Source organism: Symphalangus syndactylus, chromosome 4 (assembly GCF_028878055.3).
Source record: "Symphalangus syndactylus isolate Jambi chromosome 4, NHGRI_mSymSyn1-v2.1_pri, whole genome shotgun sequence".
In the NCBI taxonomy this organism is placed as follows: Eukaryota; Metazoa; Chordata; class Mammalia; order Primates; family Hylobatidae; genus Symphalangus; species Symphalangus syndactylus.
In genome coordinates this window covers 158,458,065-158,471,488 of record NC_072426.2, presented here as the reverse complement: position 1 = coordinate 158,471,488, position 13,424 = coordinate 158,458,065, and the positions used below count along the sequence as shown (strand labels likewise).

Below are 13,424 nucleotides of genomic sequence, written 5' to 3'. Positions count from 1 at the left end.
AGGTGATTTACACTAACTGACAGCTGTTCCCTCCTCTGTAAAGTCAGCAGATCGCACCAGCACTATCATTCTCTTGGATCCTTTGTTCCCATCTTCCGCGAGTCGCTAAGCAGGCTGTTGTCCTTCACGATCTTCCTTATCAATCCCTTCCTTTTCACTAGCATTATCCAGGTCCTGGATTGCAATACCTTATTGCTACTTGGTGCACTGGCATCCTAGTTGGAATACTCCAAGATATTTTTTAAAGTTTTCATCATTTATCTAATTTTTCATTTTCTGTTTATAAACGATTGTGTTTTACATTGTTTCTCTAACTGTTAGTGCTGCAATCCCTCATGGCACTAACTAAATTGAAATGTTTTCATTACTATAAAATTATGAATATGAATATGCCTGGATCATAACCAGACCGTAACCATAATGTAAATAAAAACAGAAAACATTATTTAAAAATCACTTCTTTTGTCAAAAATTTTCCGTAAAATTTTAAACATCTAATAAATGACATACAAATACTGAATACCTTTTTAGAATTATTCAATAAAAAATATAATGTAAATATTACATGAAAACATCTTAGCAACATACACTGGAAAGTGACCTGCTTTCTGTCTATAGGTTTGCCTATTCTGGGCATTTCATATAAATGAAATCATGCAATATGTGCCCTATTACATCTGGCTTCTTTCACTTAGCATAAGGTTTTCAAGGTTTATTCCTTTTTATTGTTGAATAATACTCCATTGTCTGGATATACCACATTTTGTTTACCCATTGTTGATGGTGATTTGGTTGTTTCCAATTTTTGCCTATTATAAATTATGCTACTGTAAACATTCCAGTTTTTTGTGGAGATACAAATTCATTTCTCTTGGGTATAAACCTAGGAGGAGAAATGCTAGGTCACATGGTAATTCTATGTTTAAAATTTTGAGGAACTGCCAAATCGTCTTCTATTTTCCATTTCCAACAGCAATGTATAAGGTTTCCAATTTCTCCATATCCTCACCAACAGTCCTTATCTCTTTCATTTTAGCCACCCTAGAAGGCATGAAGTGATGTCTTGTGTTAGTTTCAACTGGGTTATTGCTCTTTTGATTATTGAGTTATAAGAGTTCTTTATATGTTATGGATACAACCTTTTTATCAGATACATGATTTGCAAGTATTTTTCCTCCACTCTGTGAGTTGTCTTTTCATTTTCTTGATAATGTCCCTTGACAAACGTAAGTTTTTCATTTATTTCTTATTTTTGAGATGGGGTCTGGCTGTGTCACCCAGGCTGGAGTACAGTGGTATGATCACAGCTCATTGCAGCCTTGACCTCCTGGGCTCAAGCAATCCTCCCAGCTCAGCCTCCCAAGCAGCTGGGACTACAGGTGTGCACCACCACACCTGGATAATTTTTTAAAATTTTTTTGTAGAGACAAGGTCTTGCTATGTTGCCCAGGCTGGCCTCAAAACTCCTGTCCATGGCTGGGCACGGTGGCTCACGCCTGTAATCCCAGCACTTTGGGAGGCTGAGGCAGGTGGATCACCTGAGGTCAGGAGTTCAACACCAGCCTGGCCAACATGGTGAAACCCCACCTCTACTAAAAATACAAAAAAATTAGCCGGGTATGGTGGTGGGTGCCTGTAATCCCAGCTACGTGGGAGGCGGAGGCAGAAGAATCACTTGAACCTGGGAGGCAGAAGTTGCAGTGAGCCGAGATTGTGTCATTGTACTCCAGCCTGGGTGACAAGAGTGAAACTCTGTCTGAAACAAACAAACAAACTCCTGTCCTCAAATAATCCTCCCACCTCGGTCCCCGCAAAGTGCTGGGATTATAGGAAGAGTCACTACACTCAGCCAAGTTTTTCATTTTTAACGAAGTCCAATTTACTTTTCTCCCCTTGTCACCGTGCTTCCCTTCATTGTTACTAGACCTGCAGCATTTGCCAGAGCACTGATTCCATGGAACCTGTCTTTTTCTGGACATGAAGGCATGTGGTGACTGGAATTACCTGTACAGTTCCAGCCAGTCTACTTTTTGCCAAGGTGTTTTTTTCTAACTTTGAACCCTATTATAGTCTTAAAAGAGACTAATGTAGAAAAAGCTAAATATTGATACCAGAATTAACCCCAAAAGGAGAAAAAGTAGAAAATCTTAATGTGGTCAGAAAGCTTGCTGAAAAGAAATATTTCTAGCATTTTCACACACAAAAAAGAGAACTAAATGCTATACTTGAACTTACCCAGTTATAATGAAGTGGGTTGAATTGTGTTCCCAAAAAGGTATGTTGAAGTTCTAAGACCCCCATACCTACAAAAGTGATCTCATTCGGAAGATCTTTGGGTCTTTGCCAACGTGATCAAATTAAGATAAAGTCATGTTTAATCAGGGTGGGCCCCAATCCAATATGACTAGTGCCCCTGTTGAGAAAATAGAGACGCAAAACCAGAGAATAATATCACATGACAACTGAGGCAGGGATTGGAGTGACGTATCTCCAGGCCAGGCAACACCAAGGATTGCCAGCAACATGGAAAGCTAAGGCACAGACATGGAAGAGGCTCCCCCAGCGTGTTCAGAAGCAGCGCGGCCCTGCCAAAGCCTTGGTTTTAGACCTCTTGCCTCCAAAACTGTGAGAGAATACATTTTTGTTGTTTGTGGTACTTTGCTGTGGCAAAGTACAAAGTTTGTGGTACTTTGCTGTGGCAGCTCTAGGAATTGAGACTGAAGAACCTTTTAAATATTGTATGATTCTACTTATATGAGGGTACATAGACTTGTCAAACTCAGAGAGACAGAAAGTAGAATAGTGGTTGCCATGGGCTGAGGGGAGCGGGGAAGGTGGAGTTATTGTTTAATGGGTACGAAGTTTCAGTTTGGGACAATGAAAAGTTCTGGAGGTGGGGGGTAATGATGGCTACAGAACAGTATGAATGTAATTAATGCCACAGAACTGTACACTTAAAAATGGTAAATTTTGTTACGTGTATTTTGCCACAATTAACCCTCTTCTCCCCAAAAGAACAATCTTTTTTCTAAGGAATGTGAGCTCCTTTAAATGATCAGGGCCAGAAAGGCATTTAGAATGTAACAGAGGTCATGTCACACTTCCCCATGAGCTAAATAATTACTTCTTGAAGCCACTTCTATTCAGGCTCTAAACTAAGCCATAAAACGTCATACACATTACAGTTTAACTGTGTACAGCCAAGCACTAACCGATGTTATTTCTGTAAACCCACGAGAATTCCTGACAACGTTTGTAACTGCCCCCTTTCCTGATTTGTCTTTTTTTCTTTAAAAACTTGAGCCTCTCTTTTGTTCTCTGCAGCACTCAAGGCAACCTGGCAGTGTGTCCCTGGCTGTGGTCCTCAACTTCTGCACTTGAATAAATTCTCTTTAAACTAGATTCTGACCTTTTTGATCATTTTAGACAGAGAGAAACTAATACTTACAATAAACCAAACACTTCAGTTATAATTAAAATTCAACCAGAATACACCATATTAAGAGTAAATTCTTGCCAGTTACTTTGTCCTTATATATAAACATGTACACACATTCTCATGCTAAAGTTTCGTATTAAGCACAAAGCATGTAAGAGTTTCTCTAAGCAGTTTAACTTTGCAAAAAGCAGGAAGATTAAAATCCACTGGAGCATTATACTAGGCAGACATAGAGGCTGGAGGTGACAATCACTGCTAACCAGTAACCTCAGAGAAGCAATTAAACCAGTCTCCAATGTTTTCTGTCCCAGGCAAAATGGCTCCAAGGCCCCAAGAGTGCTTAGTTTGTCTTTTCCTCGGTGCTTAAACAACAGAACGAAGCCAGGATACCCAAAAGAGTTGCAAGGACAGCTTAGATGGAAAACACAGACACTAAAGAACCAAGCGTCACTCAGAATGTCTGTAACGTAACTGTTATGGGCTGAATCATGTCCTTCCTGCACTCTCAAAATAAATTCAGATGCTGAAGTCCTAACGCCAAGTACCTTAGGATGTGACCTTATTTGGAGACACGGCCTTTGCAGAGTCAATCAATTTAAAATGAAGTCATTAGGTGGGCCCCAATGCAGTATGACTGGCATCCTTGTAAGAATAGAAAACGTAGACATGAAGGAAAGACAGGTACAGAAGAAGGACAGTGTGAAGACACAGGGAGAAGATGGCCATCTGCAGACAGGGAGAGGCCTGGAGCAGGTCCTTCCTCACCGCTCTCAGAAGGAACTACCTTGCTGACAACTTGGTCTTGGGCTTCCAGCCTCCAGAACTGTGAGAAAATTAATTTCTGTTGTTGAAACCACCCAGCTTGCACTTTTTAATGGTAGCCCTAGCAAACTAACGGAATAACAAAATAAGAAAGGTATTTTGCTGACGGAACTCAAAGAAGGGCACTAAAAAAGATTACAGCGGCAAGGCAGCGCACCTCTCCAGTGTTCTCTTACAAATAATTATCCATCTGTCTGGAAGTGAAGCATCTTCTCTGCAAGGAGAAAAGGAGAGGAACAGAGTCCACACTTGTAGGAATTCATCATATCAAGTCTCCTTAGCTCAAAGGCCCATTTAAAGACGTCCTCATTCAGAGTAAAATCCCAAGTCCCTGCAGTACCAGTCGGGCCTTTGTGACTGGGTTCCCTGCCGCCTCTCTTGAGCTCGTGTTTGGCTTCTCTCCCTTTCTTCAGCCCCATCCATTTCCGCAAACCCTGCAAGTTTCTGCATCAGGATTTGGCACCTCCCCTTCTCCAGATACCCCCAGGCTTCCAGATGGCTGCTCAAAGCCCACCATCTGAGTGAGGCCTTCCCCAGCTCACTCACTGAATGCAGAATTAACCTCCCCTGCAGCAGAACCAGCACTCCCTACCAGGGCTCCCCGCATCCCAACTTTGTTGTTCTCCAAGGAACATGTGACCATCTGAAATAACACGTATTTTTTTGTTGATTGTCTGATTGCCTCCCAGCCTAGTTTAGGGAATCGGAATGCAGAGGTTTTGTTTACTACTGTATCATTATCACTCAGTAGGTGCTCAGTAAACACCGCTGAATGGACATATCTGCACAGGCTTCCTTACAGGCTGAGCTGAGGAATCAGTGCCTCTTCATAATGTATACCTATAATTGCTTTGTACTTGCTCCTACCTTCTGTCAGGCTCAGGGAGGCAAGCCCAGGTCCAAGTCCCCAGCCCAAGCTTCCTTTGCCTCTGTGTGCTCATGAGAAACCTGAAAGCATGCTTTAATGTCTTTGGCCCAACTCTTCCCCGTTCTTTTAGCACTCTACTCCCTCTCCTTGGCGGAGACCTGGGCAGGCCTGGAGGTTTTTGTGGAATGTCTGCTCTCCAAGGTGAAAGCCGTGTTTGCGGCCTCTGAGCTGCAAAGCAAGACCTGCTCTGCACTCTAGATTTTAACACGTTCTCTACCTTTGTACATGCAAAGGGGAATATTCTAGCATCAGGCGAACTACAAGGGAGTTGAGAGCCATCCTCACACCTTAATTATTCTTTGGTATCATGCCTGGGAAAGAATCTTACTTCACTGGAAGAGAAACAAACAGGAAGCAAAAGAGATATATATATATATATATATATATATATATATACCACCCCCCACTCCCCGCCCGCCAACAAAACCTACAACACAAGAGTGGAAAGAGAGAAAAAGCTATTAGCAATCCAACGCTTAAATAAAGGAAAAAGATTTTATAATTCCTTAAAAAAAATGCTTAAAAAAGGAAAATAAGGAAAAGATTAAGTAAATTATGAAACCTCAACTTTTGGAGTCATTTAAATGAACATCAAGGTTATGTTTCAAGATAGAAATATTAAATTTCAATATGTGAAAAAAGTATGTAATCATGTTTAGTTTAAAAACAGAACAGAAACATCATATACTGAGTGTTTTTAACCTTCTAAAAATTATGACTGCAGCTGAATAAAGTTTATACGGGAATACAGAAATACAGACAAAGGTTGTTAGGATGAAATTATATTTACTTCTCTAATACTGTAATAGTATTGTTTTAATAAATTGAAATATTTAAATGTAAGCCAGAAAAGCTGCTATTTGCCAAAGATCTGACAGGTGGGAGAAGCCTGGGGATCAAGCTGACCTTTCAGATGCAGAACTGAAGAAAACAAGCCAGCTCTTACCTTTGTGCCTCTTCAGTTGGGGAAAGCTGCTAATTGTAGTCGCCTGGATTATTTCCACTACAATTTGATACCTGATTTTTAAAAAGAGAAAAAGATTTAAGAGGAAGAAAATACTATTTTCAGAAATAACTTTAGACTGTATTTATACTAAACAAATGTGACATAGGAGCTGTGAATCCTTCCCAAGCCTCAATAAAATAATCCGACATGGACTGAGCATCTACAACAGGCCGGGCCCCATGCCACGTGCTAGTCACTTCTGAAGCCCTCATGTAAACATCACGAGCCTCCTCACCTCCACTCTGTTCCCTATACCAGAAGCATCACTTCCTGTAGAAACTCTGAGGTTATGCTCTGCCTCCCTCTCCTCCATACTCCTAGATGAGCAGAGCTAGCTGATCCTACTTCTTACATTGGCACTGTCTAATAAGGTGATCACGAGCTACATGTGGCTATTCAATTAAATCAATAAACGTTTAGTTCCTCAATCACACTAGCCACATTTCAAATGCTCCACAGTACCTGTGGCTTGTGGACCACACTGGGCGGTGCAAGTAGAACATTTTCTTCACTGCAGAAAGCTCTACTGGATGGTGCTGTCTTAAATAGTTCTCAGAGCTGTCCTCTCCCCTGCAGCCCCATTGCCCTGCCTGAGTGCACTGCCTCATTGCTTCTCATTTAGAAGACGGTCCCAACCCAACAGAATCAAAGTATCTGCACCACGACTCGCATCAATATTTTTAAAGCTCCCCTGGCAATTCTAAGGCACACGGAGAGCTGAGAAGCATGAGATTAGAGCACCAGCTATATATATATATATGTGTGCCTGAGAAGACCTCCAAGTCAGGAAAAATAAAATTCTACATTTTAAGTGCTGAGTACAACCCTGGAATTGTAGCTATTTTGAGCATAAATTCAACTGGGCTTTACAAATCCAAATTCTTAAGTGCCCTTTAATGGTTACTAAGTATTGCCCTAATCAGAGTAGTTTATCCTATTTCTTAGCCCTTAATTGTATGAATTAATTAATTTCATCTGCTGGTAATAAAGTTCTTTAACATTAATTCTTACTTTGAACACAAACTGTGCAGTGTTCTAAGATTTAATGTTATATCTGGCTGGCTTTTAGAGCACACAATTACATACATTCTTTTGCTTTTCAACTAAAACCCAGAGGAGAGACAAATTTATCTTAGTCATAGCTACTCGCAGAGACAAATTTATCTTAGTCATAGCTACTCGTGGTCTCCTCACAAATTTGCATCTTATTTTTTCATGTGGATAAGATAAACATCAGTGGCTGACTCTCATGACCTCAGAGCAGGCCGTCAGGAGCAGTGTTGTCATGCCAGTAAGAGATGGTGGCAGACGCTGCCGGCTGCCTGCCCAATGTTCAGTCTCCCTGCCTTCCTTGTTAAGTGACCTACAGTTTGATCAGGGAAAGTGACATACCCAGCTAAAAAGACTAGCTTTCTCCCCAGCAGTCAGAGATGGCCAGGTGATATCATTCTAGCCTTGGAGACAGGCAGGAGTCACTGGGTAGGGATTCCAGGAAAGCAGGCTAAAAGCAGCCTCCACGGAAAAGCCCTTTCCATCTTTAGTCCTCACCCTTCCCTCATTTTTCTGTGTAAAACAAGGATGCAACTGGATAAAGGCACAGCAGTACCTTAAAATCATGAGGGTAAAAGTCACAGGCCAGGCCGGGCACAGTGGCTCACACTTGTAATCCCAACATTTTAGGAGGCCGAGGCAGAAGGATTGCTTTGAGGCCAGGAGTTCAAGAGCCTAGGCAATATAGTGAGATCTCATCTCTACAAAAAATTAAAAAGTTGGCTGGGAGTGGTGATGCATACCGGTAGTCCTAGCTACTCTGGAGGCTGAGGCAGAAGGATCAATTGAACCCAGGAGTTCAAAGTCTCAGTGAGCTATGATTGTGCCACTGCACTCCAGCCTGGACAACAGAGCAAGACCCTGTTTCTTTAAAAAACGAAACAAAACAAAACAAACCCCAAAACATAAAAAGGCCAGGCGTGGTGGCTCATGCCTATAATCCCAATACTTAGGGAGGCTGAGGTGGGAGGATTGCTTGAGCCCAGGAGTTTGAGACCAGCCTGGGAAACAAAGGGAGACCTTGTCTCTACTAAAAATAAAAAAAAAAAAAATTAGCTGGGCATGGTGGCGCACACCTGTAGTACCAGCTACTTGGGAGCCTGAAGCAGGAGGATCACTTGAGCCTGGGTGGTTGAGGTTGCAGTGAGCTATGACTGTGTTACCACACTCCAGCCTGGGCAACAGAGCAAGACCCTGTTTCAAACACACAAAAACAAAACGACAAGCTAAGGATGACACAATAAGAAGACAGGAGTTCAGGGTTCCAATGACATCACGAACCATCAAAACAGCCCCTAACTACCAATCTCAGGACATGTGGTGACATGGGGAAAATAAACACCTGCCTCATTTAAGTTGCTGTATGTCAAGTTGTCTTGTGGCCAAATGCCACTCCAACTGATAGAGAGCTTTCTGAGGAAGACCTGACATGCTTCCACACAGCATTCCAATCTCAAGTATTTATCATAAGGTAACAGTTTAACAAAAGAAAAAAAACAAAATAAAAACCCAAAGCCCAAACTATCACATACATGTTTGTTGTAGCAAGTTCTGCAAAGAAACGCATGAAAATACTCATGGTCAATAATGAGTATGGCCAATAATGCTTTCATTAAACAAACATTTCTTAATCTTTTCTTATGTTCTAGACACACAGAAATGAACACCACCAATATGGTCCTTGCTTTCAGGACATATCAGATGAAGCAGAAAGCATCCACAGCCAGTAATATAATAAAGATTACATGAAAATAGATGTTTATGACAGACTAATTTTTAAAATGAAAAATGGCACATAGATTTACGATTGCAGATATGTATCTATGTGTATACATGAGCCAGGGCTCCAAGGCAAAATAGAGATGAAATGAAGGGCAGTTGTGTTAAAATGGTAGATTTATGAGTCATGTTTAACTTTTTCTAAGCTGTTTTATCTATGTATCTATGTACCTAAGCCTATTCAAGCTAAACTAACCTTCTTTCTTCCACAGTAAGGTTTCCTTACCTTTCCATTTCTCTACTAGTACCATCATCCTTCTCAAAATCATCTTAGGTATATATACTACTAATAAACACCAGTTTCAAAGCCCCACGGATGGTCCTTTGAATGCCTTTAAATAAGCTTCTTGCTTACACACCTTCGGCTACCACCGTTTCAGGCTGCCTTCTTTCCTGAGTGGGTCACTGCAATGGCTAAATGGTCTGTCTCCCTGACTTCAATCCTCTCTCCCATCCGAACCGTCCTGAGCACCTGTCAATACACCCTCCTACGGGACCACTCACCTCATCTCTCCCTTGTTCAATACCTCCTGCACCTCCCCAAATGAATAACCCCACATTCCTGCCTGCATTCCCTTCACAATTTGGCACTGGCTCTATTATCCAACAACTTCATTTTTTTTCTCCCTATGAATGTGAACCTAATTAAGCCAGGCTGGTTTCTATATTGCCCTCTCAAAACTACAGTCTCATGCTTTGTTTCCTGCTGGAAGGCAGTCTTCCTACTTGTCCACCTACCTAGATCTTACATATATTACTTCTTCCCTCAAGTCTTCCCCATCCCTATAATGCACACCAGTATCTGTCTTCTCTGAAACCCTGAATGACTTCTGCTCTATAGTAGTATCTATTTACTCTTTCATATTGCTGTTTTAAACAGTCACACTACCACAAAGAATGCTGTAAACAAAGAAAATGGTGTGCCCAGTCATTTCAAGGCCTAATACACCTTCAAAGAATGTTGACATATTTTTGAGCCTAAGAATGTAGGCTAAAAACTACAAAACCATAGTTTTGTGTATAATAAAGACATGCTACTTTTTTCTCCCCAACTAAATCAAGAACCTCTTAAACACAGGAGTTCTGTCTTATATTCTCCTATAGTACCTAGTTTGGTACTAAACATATGGTAGGCACTCAATAGATATTAATGAGCTAAATTAACAAGAGTCAACATTTCTAACACTTAACAGGTACAAATAATATTCTGAACAATTTATTCTTTTGATATTCTTTGTGATTCATGCTTTGGAACAAATGAGTCATCAAGGGTACCAAAGAAAATACACACCATCTGAGTAAAGAGTTAAAGTTTTTTTAATGAAACCATAAACTTATAATACCAGCAAACATTCATAGATTGTACTGGGTACCTGTTTAGATATTTTAGTTTACATTATCTCACTTAACCCTCATAATAAGGTGCTATAATTATGTCCACATTGCAGAGAAGGAAATTAGAATTCAGATAATTATGAGATCTATACAAGGTCTCATTGCTTTTAAGTCCTAGAGACAGAATGACAATCTAGGGCTGCCTGTCTTCTAAAGGTCATGCTCTAACCATTTTTCTGCTGCTCTAAAATTCAATATAGGTTAATACTTATCTTCTCTAGGGTTTTTCTAAGTACATAAGTATGGCCAATGCCAGATCATCTTTCCAGCTTTACTGCCTTCTATATCCCTCCTGCATACTGTTTCTGCCAAACCAGACCATACGTGATACCATGAACACACTCCAGGTCTTTCCTGACTCCCTTCTCATTAATATTTCTCCTTCTCCTTAATAGTACTCCTGTTTCTTCCTGCACACCATCACTTCCCCTTATCTGCTGAAATCTTATTAACTCTTATTAAACACTCCATTCATGGCCATTCCTCTCTGAAGCTTTCTTAAGAGTTCTCTGCTGTAGAATAAAATATTTGCTCCTACCCACTTCCTTGGTGCTTTACACTGCACTTCCAGCCTTAGGATCTTGCTTCCTACTTAGCTACTTATAGTCACATGGGTCTCCTGTGCTAGACTGCAAACACTTGACGGCAGGGGGTGGAATCCAAGGAGTGTAACCAGTTCATCTTACTACTCACCACACCTTCTGCACACAGCACTTTGCACATAGTGGGCATCTGAAGATGATTATTGAATTTGTTTAATTCACTGTTACTGAATATCAAGAGGAAATGATTGACTTTTTCATTCTTGTTTTTTTCTCAACAAAACTATACAATATATACATCCAAACACATCCAAATGCTGGCTATCCTTGAGGACACGAGGACGCGGGCTTCCAGAGTTACCTGGCACTCACTCGGCTTTCTTTCTCCAGAGGAGGATACAGCTTTGCAAGTGCTGAGTTCAGTTCAAGAATCAGGAGGGCTGATATTTGTACACTTTCCCTTGATCAAAAGTGCACAGATTGTCGGTATATGTTTTGCAAAATGATAATGTAAAGTCAAGTATTAGGGAGGAGGGGCATAACAAGAATTCAGCTGTTTTCCAACTCTGGCAAGATCCTACCTACAGTATCCTTTGTCCCAGTGACAAGGAAAAGCCACACAAAGATAAATGCCATCTGCTCCTCAGAGTGGCCACCTCATCTCTCTTTGGTATTTTACAACTGGCTAAATAAAAAGAGCAAGTTTGTGTTTCTGAACACTTCCCAACAATCTCAAACTCATTGAAATGCTACACAGCACTTCAAAGTCATCATCTTAGATAGTTATAGATTTGAGACCAGGCAGGGTGGCTCATGCCTGTAATCCCAGCACTTTGGGAGGCCGAGGTGGGTGGATCACTTGAGGTCAGGAGTTCAAGACCAGCCTGGCCAACACGGTTAAACTCTGTCTTTACTAAAAATAATAAATAAATAAATAAATAAATAAGCCAGGCATGGTGGCAGGCGCCTGCAATCCCAGCTACTCGGGAGGCTGAGGCAGGGGAATTGCTTGAACCCAGGAGGTGGAGGTTGCAGTGAGCTGAGATTGCGCCATTGCACACCAGCCTGTCCGGACTTGCACATGCTGTAATTTCATGGGAGAGTCAAAGGCTGGCCAAACCTTAGTCTCAGGTATGCAATGTGATAAATGGTTTAAAACAATGTTTTATAAAAATTAGCAAGATTATGGAGAATACCATACACATTACGAGTGCCTATGAAAAACCAGAGAATTTTTATTTATTTTGAGACAGAGTCTCGCTCTGTTGCCCAGACTGGAGTGCAGTGGTGCAGTCTCGACTCACTGCAACTTCTACCTCCCAGGTTTAAGCGATTCTCATGTCTCAGCCTCTGGAATAGCTGAGATTACAGGTGCGCACAACCATGCCCGGCTAATTTTTGTGTTTTTTATAGAGACAGGGTTTCACCATGTTGTCCAGGCTGGTCTTGAACTCCTGGCCTCAAGTGATCTGCCCACCTCAGCCTCCCAAAGTTCTGGGATTTCAGGCGTGAACCACCGCACCTGGCCTAAGGAATTTTATAAGAATGTTTTCACAGTTGCCACAGGCTAGGAATGTTTTTGTTAGAGGGACTTCAGTTAAAGAATTTGTGAAGAAATAAAGCCATGATGCTTTTAGCCAGCTAAGCTGAAGTTTTTCCCATCCATGGCACTACTAAAAGGGACTGCTGGATCATTGAGAAAGTGTATCAGAGTAGTAAAGAATGTGAGCTCTCACACTGGATGGCCTGTGTTCAAATCCTGTTTCTAACACACACTATGCCATCCTGGCAAAGTGATTTAAGTTTTCTAAAACTAAAGCATCGTCATTTATAGAAAAGAGTAATAACAGTAATTTTTCCTCATAGGGTTGTTATACACATTAAATTAGATAATACCTTAAAAATCTTAAAACACAGTCTGCCCCGAAGTGAGAGTTCAATAAATATTCATTATTATTCTTCCTTAACACAGTTACTGAGTCTTTAGATATGTACTATCTAGGGAAATGGTATGTATATATGTTTGTTAAATATGCATAAATTTGAAGCAGCCTTATTTTTTCCTGATTACAGAAGCATTTTAGCCCAATCAACCTGAGACCACCAGGATCACTCTAGTCCAACAAAATCAGGTCAACTGACCCACATAAAGAGCAAGAGACAGTGTAGCAGTGGAACCGTTCTGTGCGGCGTCTCTCCAAACCAGGGAAAAGATAACATTACTATGGGATTCTAGGGAACGGTGGAGTGAAGGTGAAGTTTAAATGAAGCAGCATTTTGATAGGCTCAAGGGCTGTGTAAAGGGGTCAACGTTGGGCGACCCAGGGTCTTGTTTCCTGAAAGCTGTAAGACAGATATACTGAGTCCAGAAACCCTGTAACTGTGGCTCTGCATCTGGGCCGCAAATCGAAGCTGCTTCTTTGTGTCAAGCTGACTTAGATCATCCAGGCAAAAGTAGAATCT

At 41.1% G+C, this 13,424-nt stretch overlaps 1 protein-coding gene across 12 annotated transcripts in view; it reads right to left on the bottom strand.

Moving 5' to 3' along the window:
- SNX25 (sorting nexin 25) overlaps positions 1-13,424 on the bottom strand; it is a 157,419-nt gene that overhangs the window by 75,478 nt on the left and 68,517 nt on the right. For 11 of the 12 annotated variants that reach the window (XM_063637662.1, XM_055276559.2, XM_063637661.1 and 8 more), the window contains exon 6: positions 6,136-6,206. In XM_063637662.1, the coding sequence (XP_063493732.1) occupies positions 6,136-6,206 (71 nt within the window). Of the gene's footprint in view, positions 1-6,135; positions 6,207-11,322; positions 11,422-13,424 lie in introns of all 12 variants that reach the window. The other variant, XM_055276549.2, reaches the window with a different exon arrangement.